At 38.8% G+C, this 13157-nt stretch overlaps 1 protein-coding gene across 12 annotated transcripts in view; it reads left to right on the plus strand.

Moving 5' to 3' along the window:
- The window catches only part of TCF4 (transcription factor 4), a 701501-nt gene that overhangs the window by 389144 nt on the left and 299200 nt on the right, over positions 1 to 13157 (plus strand). For all 12 annotated transcript variants that reach the window (XM_089690079.1, XM_089690075.1, XM_089690078.1 and 9 more), the window contains 2 exons: positions 967 to 1096; positions 3149 to 3201. In XM_089690079.1, coding sequence (XP_089546205.1) covers positions 967 to 1096; positions 3149 to 3201 — 183 coding nt within the window. The remainder of the gene's footprint in view (positions 1 to 966; positions 1097 to 3148; positions 3202 to 13157) is intronic.

A 13157-nucleotide genomic window follows, 5' to 3' on the forward strand; every position in this document is an offset into this window, starting at 1 on the left:
TCGAGGCACGGTGCCTTGCTATACACATTTTACTGCAATGGTGGGAATGTTTTCTTTGACTTGCCATACTGATGTAATAATAATATTTTTTTTTAACTTACATCTTTATTTGTACTTTTATTGTAGGGTTTATTTTTTTTATCAGTTTGAAAATGTAATTCATATGGAGGGCTTATAACCTCTTGACTTATGGTGGTTGTATTTATGGCCATGTTACCATTCTTCTCCTGATGGGTGTATTTATGGCCATGTTACCATTCTTCTCCTTATGAGTGTATTTATGGCCATGCTACCATTATTATTGATGAGTATTATGAGGATTAGCAATTCATATATTATGTGTGGGTGTATATATTATTGTATTTGGTTAATCCTTATTATTATTTATATCGACTGTTTTATCTGCTTATTTAACTTTTTTTTTTTTTTATATAACTCTTACATTCTGGTTATAATATCAAGTCAAGAAATTACACGCCCTCGTATGGCTTAAATTTTTAACTAGATGAAAAAAAAAATCCTACAATAGAAAAAAAAAAATATGACAGCAAACTTAGCTCTTATGATATGTTACATCAATGCATGAAAAAAAAACTCCTGGCATGCTGGACATTAAAATATTTGAAATATAAAAAAAAAATGTTTGCTAAAATAAATAAATTATGTTGTTATTATATAGTATGATCCCCAGTTGTAGCCAAGGGGAATCCATTCATGAACCTTTTGTTGTGTTATGGGGACATTTATCCATGCCTGGCATATTTGCTCTTTTTTTCTCCGAGGATCACAAGTGGACTAACTACTAGTGAAAGAAAGCACGTTATATTTTATATTGTCTGTGAAGAAAAATATATAGTATTATTACATTTTGGCTTATATTAAACTGTTTTTAGTTGCTTTGTTTTTGGTTGTTTGTTTATGCTCTCTTTATGAGATTAAATGTGCTTTACTTCCATTGTTTTTCAGCAAAGCCTTCTCGGAGGTGAAATGGACATTGGCAATTCAGGGGCTCTTTCACCCACAAAGCCTGGCTCACAGTACTATCATTATTCAAGCAATAACTCCAGGAGGAGGCCTTTTCATAGCAGCTCAATGGGTGTGTATTATTATTTTCTGCTCAGTAATAGTATCTAGTTACACTCTCAGATAAACCATGAGACCCATGGAGACAGGCAGGATAACAAAGGCATGGAGACTTTCTCAGCTAGCCACTGTCTCCACTTCCAGTGGCCGTTGCCTCCTTTCCAGAACTACACTTTCCCTGCAGTAAAGTCTTTAAGTATTAGTGCCATCACTGTCATTGTCTGCACCTTATATTAGAGGGATAGCGGAGTATTGTAATACAGGAGCTACATATATCGAAAGTGAACCACACATAGTGCTAATCAATACTGATAAAGCAAGTGATAACAAGAGCACTCACAAATATCCGAATACCCCAACATCTACTCTTAATATGAACAAACAATGCGTTGCGCTGTTAAGGATCCATTAAATATTCATATATATTACATCATTCCAACAACTGTGAATTATAAAAAAAAGTCCACAATAAGAAAATTAAAAAAAAAAGAGCTAATTGTGAACTTTTAATCCTTTCTCCACCTTCACCGATTCCAGTGCTTCTGGCCACCACCACATAATGCAGCTTGCCAGAAAATAAGACCTCAGTACACAGGAGGTCTAATATGGCCTTTATGCTGCCCACAAATGGAAGGATGGCTCTCTCCCCTGTGCAGGTTATTAATGGCCATATACACTAGAAGCAGCTCTCATATACAGAGGAAGACAGGTAAGCAGGCAGAGCTACAGGGTGACATCATCACGCCGACCCGAACAGGCGTCGTTTGTTAGTTTTGATGCCTAATTTGTAATCCTTCGCTTGTGAGTATTTTACTTTTTTTTTTTAATAACCCTATTGGGAAAGTACTATACTATGTGGATTCTTCTTTCTTCCTCTGTATATGAGATCCACTTTCTTTTGGAATATATTTATTGTGAACTTTTTTTATGACCTCTTTTTGATTTGTATTTGACCTGCTTTATGTGGATTTTTGTACTGCCATTGACTTGTAGTGAAATGCAAAACCTGTTTGATGCAAAAAAAGCCTGTCAACCCAGGCCTTAATACAGATATTGCAAATACGTAAAACATATAAAACATTGTCAAAATAACATGGGAGAAGATGGGGCCTTGCCTGTTAAAGACTTTAACAGTGTATATCTTAGCCACCAGGCAATGTGTGTGGGTGGTGTACATTTATGACTGCAAACAGTATTAGGCAGTCACTTTTTACTTATGGTTAAGCCCACCCAAAACCCATGTTTCAATATTAGGTTGGTGCCTGTTAGCATAGTTGCCCACTAGCCATTTTTTGGAGACTTTGGTGGTGAGATTATTTTATTTAGTTTATAACTCTTCCACAAAGCACAATATGATATGACCCTCTCTTTCAGCAAGGATCATTGATTATTTGAATATTCTATATCAGGTTTTCTCAACAAGGGTTCCATGGAACCCTAGGGTTCCCCCAGAGGTTGCTAAGGGTTCCTTAAGCAGTTTCTGCCGCTCAGAAAAATTCCCACTGACACCACTGATCTTTTTACTCTCGGTAAGATGGCAAATCTTCCCAATGACCATCATGCTAATGTATCCAGGGTTGTAGATATATTAATTTTTGGCAGGGGCTCCCTGAGCCTGGAAAGTGTTTTCAAGGGATCCTGTGTGAAAAGGTTGTGATAGGCTGTTGTTTATGCTAAAGAATTTTATCAGCAGATAATGATCCCATCATTTGGTTTTGTCATTGCTCATGGCAATTAGGCAGAACTGAGAATTCAGGTACAGAGATTTCACTTCTGGAATCACTGATATTAGAAGTCAGAATATGATTAATACCTGTCAGGAACCATCAATTTGAGTGGATTTGTCCTTTAACCCACAACAGCCTCTCACAAATCAGCCTTTTTTTCACAACGTAAACAGGTTTGTAAGTTGTTGTTGTGGGCGAGTTCTCACCCTTTTTCTGGTTTCTATCATTATGGCTTTGGAATCTTTTATGAATGCAGCTCTTTGAAACTGAACAAACTGTGATGATGATGTTGATGATGACTGCTTCTAGTTAAAACTGTTCTATTTTTTTCTGTTCAGCCGAGGTGCAAGCAAAGAAAGTAAGGAAAGTTCCTCCAGGTTTACCCTCTTCAGTAAGTACTCTTGTGTTTTATGCAGTTGGAGCTGAAAAATATCAGATGTTTTGCAAACTTGCTTGTGGTTGATTTGATCTGGATATTCCATGTCCATTTGGCTTTTGTGCTGAAGCAATCATTGTAATACTGTTGAAAGCCTTGACTGTACAGGAATTCTAGCTTCAACTGACTCCAGTAATGAAATGTGCAGATAACACATTTAAAACAGAGTCTTTGTTTGTAACTTTGGAAAGAGTGAGGAGAATTCAGAACATCTGTCAGATTTTAGGTGCTATGTTTGTCCCTGTTGGGGCGATTTACTCTTATTTCCTGTCCTAGTAACACCTGTCAATGGCAGAAATGTTTGGAAAATCCTCTCTATAGGGGCGCAGACCTCTACAGATGATGCTGTAAAAAAATGTTTTTATTGTTATCCTTGTCACTGTTTGTGATATTTCCCATCACTTCCTATTTTTTGTAAACTTGTTTGTGCTGAAGACTGCGTTGGACTGACTGGATCAGTCACTGGTTGTAGGTGGGTGGGTGGTTGTGTGGGTGGGTAGGGAGATGTTCCTCCAGTCAGTTGTGCCCAATAGTGGATACTGGTGGTAAATTCTCTTAGGGTTTGGGCTGATGCCTTTCTGGCACAGCTTTAAGATCGCTTCCACACATACACTTGGAATAATAAGAAAGAAGGAGTGCCCGGAGTCCAAGAGAATGCACTTTTGATGGTAGATTAAGAGGCATTTATTGATAATAATGACAAGTACATCAAACCAATGTGTTTCTTCAAGGCTGTTGCTGCACACTATTAAATGGGAAAGATTCCCATGCCGGTTTTATATTTTCCAGCTTTCGGAGGAGAAACTGACAGAAACTTACAGATTCAGCAAATCTGCCCCTGAAATGACAGTGGTCACTCTGTCAGTTTGTTGTTATTCTCAATAAATGCCTCTTGATCTACCATCAAAAGTGCATTCTCTTGGACATTGGTTGCTCATTCTTTCCTATTATTTCAATTTTTTTTTCGTAAAGGAAACTTCTTATCAACAGGATCACAGACATCAATTTGCCTCTCTGAAAAACTTCAAGATTTGTCTATAGAGTTTTGCTTTGAATCAAACCTATTAGTTGAGAAAAGTAAAACTGCTGAGTTCTAGACATTGTGCTACAGTGCCTTAGAGCATAACTAAACCCATCACTTTAACAGTTCAAAAAACAGTTACATTCCCAGCATGCCTGGGAATGATAACTGTCACATTTGCTTGTGCTCTCAACTAAACTGTCCAGCCATCAAATGGTTGGTGTCAAAACTAATCACATGGGCAGCATTGTGGCAGTGGCAGAAGCTGAGATGGCAGATTCCTTGGCTAGGTGGGACAGGAGGGTTTAACTTACTCCTAGAGCCTGTCTGGCATTACTTATCCTTGCCTATTGTCTGCCCAGACACCACGCAATGCATTTTTGCAAGAGCAGAAGGGGAGTCACTGGAAGTGCTAGGATTTAAAACCAGTAAACAGCAGAAACTGGGACAATGTTTTGGGTTTCTTAACTGAAAAGTTTGATTTAAAGCATGTCTCTTCTGCCCCCCATCCCATATAAACTTGCACTCACCACAGAGCAGACATCTCTAGGATATTCTCCCTATCTCAACCAGGATCAATGGTCATAAGCTCTGTGCTGCCTATTCCAGCCTCTTACAACTTACAGTTGCCCCATCTCACTAGGTAATGGTAAAACAAGAGTGGGCAAGCCAGAGCCTAGGTTTCTGTGGTGACTGTGGACTCTAGAGGGACGCTGGTGTGCAGGCACCAACCTTAAATGGTCAGTACACATTTTTGGAAGAGGGGTCATAGGTTCATTTTACAGTCCACCATCTTCAATACATCCTGGTTTACACTGGCTAAACGAATATGCTGCTATGAAGAATTATTTTCTCATTTCTGTATATTTATTTCTATTCAGTCTCTGGTTGGTATTGTGACAGAGGTTATATGGACCTCACTATAGATGGAATGTTTTTTATAGGGGTTCACAGCAAATATTTTTTATTTCATGTCGGTTATGGGAGTGGAGGTCTGTTAGAATGTGCAGACTGAGGTTCTTTGTGTACAATACTGCCTGTTTTTTTATCAAGGATGGGTTGTTTGCTGTAAGCATACTTTGTAAGGTTGTTATCAAGGTGTACGCTCTGTACAGGCCTAAATGTCCTTAAAGGGATAGTCCACCCTAAACAGTAGGGTTGAATCACTCCTCAGCTTCATATCTATCTGCCATTCCACGCGCCTGGACATTGTGAGGCATTTTTACTCTTTATGTTAATGTTTTAACCAATTTCACAGTATACATCTGTGATTCTCAAAACGGTAAAACCCTAGTATTCCTTCAGAGGTTTGTAGAGGATCTTTGAATAGCATCAGACTAATTTGCTGCCTATACTAACTGCCAGGCTAAGGAAGCAATTTTTACTAATATCCAATGTAAGAGAGCACATCTTCACTACTCACCTGTGTAAGAGTGCCCTTAAGTCAATGTAAGGGGCACGACTAACACTGACCACCAATGGAAGAGGACAGTTTTCACTAATCAGCAATGTAAGGGGGACTTCACTGATATTCAGTGTAAAGGAGCACACCTCTACTGGCCACCAATATATGGGAGCTCTTCTCAACTGATCAACAATGTAAGGGGGCCCTTGACCACCAATCTAATGGAGCACATTACTACTAATGTTAGGGGACACTACCATTTTCATTGTCTTTGTGTATACTCCTGGCCATTAATGTTATTTATTTATTTTATAATGATTGAAAAAAAATTGTGGCATATAGATCCGGGAGTGTAGAAAAATGATATCAAATATTTTGGGCATGCCATGTTCTTTATTCCTTCATTTAAACGTTTATACAATACTTTTTAGAAATAATTCTCTGCAAATTACTTCTAGGGTTCCTCCATGGTAAAAAGGTTGGGAAAGACTGGTAATGACTGAAGAACATCTGACTACAGCAGCAATAAAAATGTAGAGCAGAATTGGGGACTTGAGACAAAGAGGCTCACCCCTTTAATTCTAAAGAGCTATGAGAAACGTTAGGATTATTCAACCCATAGAGCACCAACATCTGAAATACTAGTTTTGGGTGGCCTAAGCCTTTAACCGACAAAAAAATTCATCAAATATTCATCCTGAATGGAAAAGGCCTTTGGAAGACTTGCAGAATTTCTGCTTATACAAAGCGTATCAGTGTTAACACATCACGTAACTAACTAGCATGGTTTTAAATGGTGTGTTAAGTATTCTGCTTGAGCACAGTTTCAGCACATTTTTGCAGAATGTTTTAGGAATGATGTCTTAACAGCACTTTAAAGGGTATATGGACCTCAGACTTAGAAACATGTCAAATGTTGCATTTTTCAGGGAAAAATGTATACTTTTATATTGCATTCTTGCATTTATGATGGTTTTGCTCTGCATTTATGAAGATCTGTGGTGCATTGAGATAGAGATACCTACCTGCAGTTCCACTCTAGGGACCTTTACTGTGCAACCCTGCATGACCATTCACAGCCTTTGTTTGAAAACCAAGCCAGGTCCTGCACTTACAACTACAACCTTAACCTGACCAGGTCCTGCACTTACCACTACAGCCTTAACCTGGCCAGGCCCTGCACTTACCACTACAGCCTTAACCTGGCCAGGTCCTGCACTTACAACTACATCCTTAACCTGGCCAGGCCCTGCACTTACCACTACAGCCTTAACCTGGCCAGGCCCTGCACTTACCGCTACAGCCTTAACCTGGCCAGGCCCTGCACTTACCACTACAGCCTTAACCTGGCCAGGTCCTGCACTTACAACTACATCCTTAACCTGGCCAGGCCCTGCACTTACCACTACAGCCTTAACCTGGCCAGGCCCTGCACTTACCACTACAGCCTTAACCTGGCCAGGTCCTGCACTTACAACTACATCCTTAACCTGGCCAGGCCCTGCACTTACCACTACAGCCTTAACCTGGCCAGGTCCTGCACTTACAACTACATCCTTAACCTGGCCAGGCCCTGCACTTACCACTACAGCCTTAACCTGGCCAGGCCCTGCACTTACCACTACAGCCTTATTCTGGCCAGGTCCTGCACTTACCACCGAAGCACTATGCCTTTCTCCATATTCTTGTGGATGGCTGTATCCTCTCCATAGTACCAGATCCAACCATAGGAATCAGCAAGAGCTGTTCCGTGTAGGGCCCAACCGGGACTTTTGCAAGCAAAGGCTGTGTGGCACTAGACTGGGTCATTCAGTAAAGTTCTCCAGAGCTGCAGGTAAGTATTTATCCCTGTGCAATGCATTCTAGGGTAAGGCTCTGTAAATGACAACTTCATTCTATGTACCTTGTCCCTTGAGATCCCTACAAATTATTCACGATCACATCAGAAACAAAACCAAAATGGCTGTGCACACTAGTCTTAAAAATGTTTCAATCCTTTTTTGCTTAAATATTGCACATTTTTATCATTTTTTTTATTTTTATGGATGATGTTGTATTTAATAATTTGATGAGTTATTGTTCTTTTTGTTAAATAAGGCCTGGAATATAGTGATCCTGCCTGTTTGGTTCCAGTTATTGGATGACTTTGTTGTATTTAACAAGCCCTTTGTTTGTTGAGCGGATTACTTTCTTTATCATGGCTTCATTTTCATAAATAGGACAAAAAACGAACAGTTTCCAGTCCTTGTATTTTTTGTTTTCTCTGTGTGTTTTAATCCTCTCAGTCTGACCGTCAGTGCTCAGATCTGCTCTGACAAAGAGGCTAAAGAGCATTGCCTGGAATGGAAGATGCCTAGAGCAGATCCTCATGACGGATGATTTTTACCTTTACTCCTTTCTTCACTCTGATCTCTAAAATCATTGTTCATTATTGGATTTATGCAGCATACCTAATTAACACCAGCCCTAAAAAAGTTAAGTGCGACTCAGAATGAAAACCATTTTTTGTTCTTTTTCTTTTTTTTTTCACTTGACCAGACTCCCAATTGATTAATTACAAAACACACTAGAATTTGTGGTTGCCCTAATCTTAAGCAGGGAAAATTCTCTAATGCCTTGGAACGGAGCCCAAAGTTCAGAGCCCCATACCTGAGCGGGGCTTTGGGATGAAATGAGCCTTCATTTCACGAGATAGTTCACTTCTTTGTCAGCATAATGATGATTTATGGATTTGCATGTTCAAAGAGATTTGCGCGACGGATTTATTCGAAAATTTACATAGATTGCAGAAAGAACATCTTTATTTTTCCAGCGAGGTGTCTGAGCTAGCGGTGGAGATGTGAGTGCATCATTAGCTGCGTGCTTGATAAACCAGGTGTCAGCCTGTATAAAACAGCTGTATCTCAATGAATTTTCCCCTCCTGCGCTGTTTGTTGGTCTTATTTATTTATTTCCCCAGTAAGCACATTAACAATTCCAACACAGAGCTCCAAGCCACTAGATTTCCATGTACTGTTTTGCTGTGTCCGAGAATATTGTGGTTTCTGATTCATGTCTGTCTATCTATCTATCTATCTATCTATCTATCTATCTATCTATCTATCTATCATCTATTTATCTATCTATCTATCTATCTATCTATCTATCTATCTATCTATCATCTATCTATCTATCTATCTATCTATCTATCTATCTATCTATCTATCTATCTGTCTACTGCCTTTCTTTATCTCATGTTTCTTTTATTTTATTTCAAAATTTTCTTCCTTGCTCTTTTTCCGTATTTTTCTAACTATATTTGCTGTGTCCGAGAATATTGTGGATTCTGATTCATTTCTATCTATCTATCTATCTATCTATCTATCTATCTATCTATCTCTCTATCTATCTATCTATCTATCTATCTATCTATCTATCTATCTATCTATCTCTCTCTCTCTATCTATCTATCTATCTATCTATCTATCTATCTATCTCTCTATCTATCTATCTATCTATCTATCTATCTATCTATCTATCTATCTACTGCCTTTCTTTATTTCATGTTTCTTTTATTTTATTTCTCAATTTTCTTCCTTGCTCTTTTTCCGTATTTTTCTAAATATATTTTCTCCTGCGGAAATTTAAGTCAAGCTTTATAGGTGCACATACATTTTCGAATTGTCAGAGCAAGTGGGGAAATAGTATTAGTTCAGTGTTTTGGAATAACTAAGGCCCTATTCACACCAGTCCATTTGCATTATGCTCTGTATAGCAAGTGTGTATGTGTAGGGATAGTGCGATGTGCTGTTACAATGCATTGAATTATTTTTTTTTTTTTTACTTTATTGAAAGTTACAAAAACAGGTCATTTAATTTTATGTGACAGAATGCATTGTGCCATGCCGCAGTACATTGAAATGTGATTATGTGTGAGGCACTGCGTAAAAATGCAAACTTGCATGTATGGTGTGAACAGAGGAAATGGAGAACAATTGTTTTCTATGTGCCCTTGTGTTGAGCCTGCCTTAATAAGTGCTGGTCAACACAGCTTAACGCATCTGGTGTGAACGAGCTCTAAGTTAGGAATTCTGAGACATTGTCAGGGGAGAGAAATAATGGTATGAAGGGACGAGAGATGAATCAAGTAACATTATCAGTAAGCACATAAACAGTTCAGCCACAAGGCTTGCCACCACTGGAGTCCATCTTTAGTTTTGTCCATAAAGATCTTGTGGGTTAATTCTCTGATGTTCTGTGTGCCTTCCTTACTTCATCTCAGAAAAAATAAAACTTAATATATTAGAGTTCCCTTCCCAATAGCAATTATAAAAAAAAACAAAATGTAGGTAAAAAATTAATACATATCCTTACCTTGCCCCTGCATATACTTACATATACTTACCCTGTAGCTTTTGGTCAAATATCAGGAAATGGTAAGTATCTCAAATCTTGCAAAAAGATGCTGCGGAACAGTGCAGAAGCATATTTTCATGAGATTTGGATACTCAGCATTCTCCAGGATCTCACAGAAGGATTATAATGACACCCTTACCTAGGCACTAGGCATGGAAGCCGGAGGGGTAAGGTAAGTATATTCAATTAGTTTTTTTTACTTTAAAAGAGAAGTTTGAGTATATAAAACAACAAACAATCATAATTACCTACATGGCTGCAGCACTGGTCTCAGTTGTATTTGTCCCGTCAGCTTTACCCCAAGAACTGAGCAGTGAAAGGCCGCTGATTGCTCAGTTCTCGGTCTTCAGTCTACAGAGAGCTGGTGACTGTTGGCGCTCACTGGAGTACCAGGCTGTGGAGGGGGTGGGAGCAGCTGTCTCGGACTCTCAGCATCTCGCTTCCAGGCATCTGGCTGGATCCCGACTTTAAATTTGGGATCTCTTTGGTGCCTGGACCAGCTCTGTGACATCAGCCGACACTGGGCTTTAGCCTGCAGTTTGCTGAAAACAGGTCACAGGAGTGCAGAACTATGTGCACTCCTATGACCTACAGGGGAAATGTGGCCAATAGAGCTTCAGGCATACTTCTTTCATTTCAAGGCTTTCAACTCTTAGTTTATACAGGTTTTATACTTAGTTTGTATAAGGTTATAATATTTTCAGACCTGAGGCCAGACTTGAGCTAATTTGTATAGAAATTTAATTCCATCGTTGATCAATACATTTGAGAAACGATGGTATGTGTATGTATGAATGTGAGTTAGGGACCTTAGATTGTACGCCCCTTGAGGGTTAGGGACTGATGTGAATGTACTATATATATGTAAAGTGCTGCGTAAATTGATGGCGCTATATAAGTACCTGAAATATATATTTTTTTAAATTATATTTATTTTTATCTTTAGCCTAGTTGATTTTTATTTTTTTTTTGCTTGAACTTCTGTCACATGTTCTGTCCCCCTTTGTAATGTACAGCGCTGAGCGAACTATTGGTGCTTTATAAATACTGTATAATAATGATAATAATAATAATAATAATAATAATAATTCATGCTGGTACCTTCTGGAAGGGTCAGCTCCTGAGGACCAGCACACCAACCATCACTCAAGAAGTCCATTAGCAGTGCTGTGTGGGTGTTGATTTTATGAATGAGAGGTTTTCTATGCTTTTATGTGCCAACACTGGAGGCATCAGTACAAACTACTGAAATCCATCATGTTTAGAAGGTGACTACATTCCCACATACGGTGGTACCAAGTAGACTGAACATAGCCACCCTCATAATGGAAGTTTGAGCAGAGCATTTTATAAATGTATATTTGTGAATGTGTTGCCTGATTCTGCTATTGCATAATATTGTTTTGTATTGGGTTTAGTGATACCACAGCCATCTTGCTCCACAGTGCATGTAGCTACAAAGATTAGTGAGGGCTTGTTTTAAGCAGGTCATTTGCTGCTTTTTAGTAATATATGAATACTTGAATGTCTGTAACATGGCCACAGGTCAATATGTGTAGCTTTTGGTTTTATCAAGTGCATAGTTGTCTCATGTAAAGGAAAGGGGGGGACAAAGGTTGTTACATGTTTTTTTTTTACCCTGGAACACGCTGGGGTTGATTTACTAAAACTGGAGAGTGCAAAATCTAGTGGAACTCTGCATAAAAACCAATCAGCTTCTAGTTTTTATTGCCAAAGCTTAACTGAGCAAGCTGAAGTTAGAAGCTGATTGGCTCCCATGCGCAGCTGCACAAGATTCTGAGTGCCCCAGTTTTAGTAAATCTTCCCCCATGACTTTTTGCTTTCTTGGTAAAATAAGCAGTATTCACAGTGTGCTGTATTTCTTGTATGCTGGTCTTTCTTCTGCTTTCTCCTTGACATTTTGGTGGTATTGCCCTTTTATTAAGGCATAAAACTGTTCCACAAAGGTTTCAGTTTTAAACTTTTTTTCCAGTTAGCCTTACCCCATACACAGTTTCCAACAGAATATTTAGAATATATTCAAATATATGGCATCACACATCACGTGGGGGAAATTGCTGCTGATGACATGTCTGTAGCAGAATCAAAATCAAGGAGGTAAGGCTTCCACTTACCTTAATGGAATTACTGGTTCCTTTATTGATGGATAAGCTACATAGCAACAGGCACGCAGTCTGTTAGTGATTCTGATGCTGGTGAATTGTTGCCAACAACAGAATTTCCCCTATGTGACATGGTCCTAATCTCCAACTGGAGCATCTCTGAGCTTGTGCAGTGGGGAAGGAAGAGAGGGCAATAAAGCCAACTGGTTGTATTGGCTACATGGGCAAAGCACATGCTTGCTTCAGATCTGGAACCTTCACAAGTTTATCAATTAATTGTGCTAAAAAGTCTTTTACAAATACCTAAACATGTTTATAGCGATCCTTTCAGATTCCTTGCAGCCTTGCCAGCTTCCACTCTGTGGCTTTCCCATCATTTTCCAATAGAGAATTGCAGTGGCATGTATGCAGTACACTCACCAAGTGATAATTTGATTGTCATACATGATTTTGAGTCATCCAGTTTAAAGATTTTGGAATAGAACCAAGTGAAGGATAAGTTCTTGTGGAGTTCAAGGTCTCAGAAGATGAAGTCATGGAGCTGCAATGTTAGAATTTAGAAAATGTCCTCTCTTGAGAGACTGTGTGGGGGAAGAAAAAAAACCTCTCCGAATCCTGACACATGGTTTTTCATTCAGTAAAGTCCTCTAACTCCCTCAGGAACTGTATGAAATTGTGCTCCTCAGAAGCACAACTACTACTGTTTAGGGGGAAAAGAATATATATATATACAGTTGTGGCCAAAATTATTCAACCCCCAATGCTGTAAAGGGGTTTAGGGACTATAGTGTACATTTGGAATTGTATTCAGAATCAAATCCTACAAGGACGTTGTAACTACCCAAATGCAACTAAAATGACATCAATTGTTTATGTAATACAGTAGTAAATGGTTCTTATGTGGTTTCTTCATTGCCACAATTATTCAACCCCTTAAAGACTACCACTCTGAAGAACAGAGGTTCAT

This window comes from Staurois parvus, unplaced genomic scaffold (assembly GCF_062004578.1).
Source record: "Staurois parvus isolate SC_StPar_1 unplaced genomic scaffold, SC_StPar_1.0 ptg000513l, whole genome shotgun sequence".
NCBI classification, from domain to species: Eukaryota; Metazoa; Chordata; class Amphibia; order Anura; family Ranidae; genus Staurois; species Staurois parvus.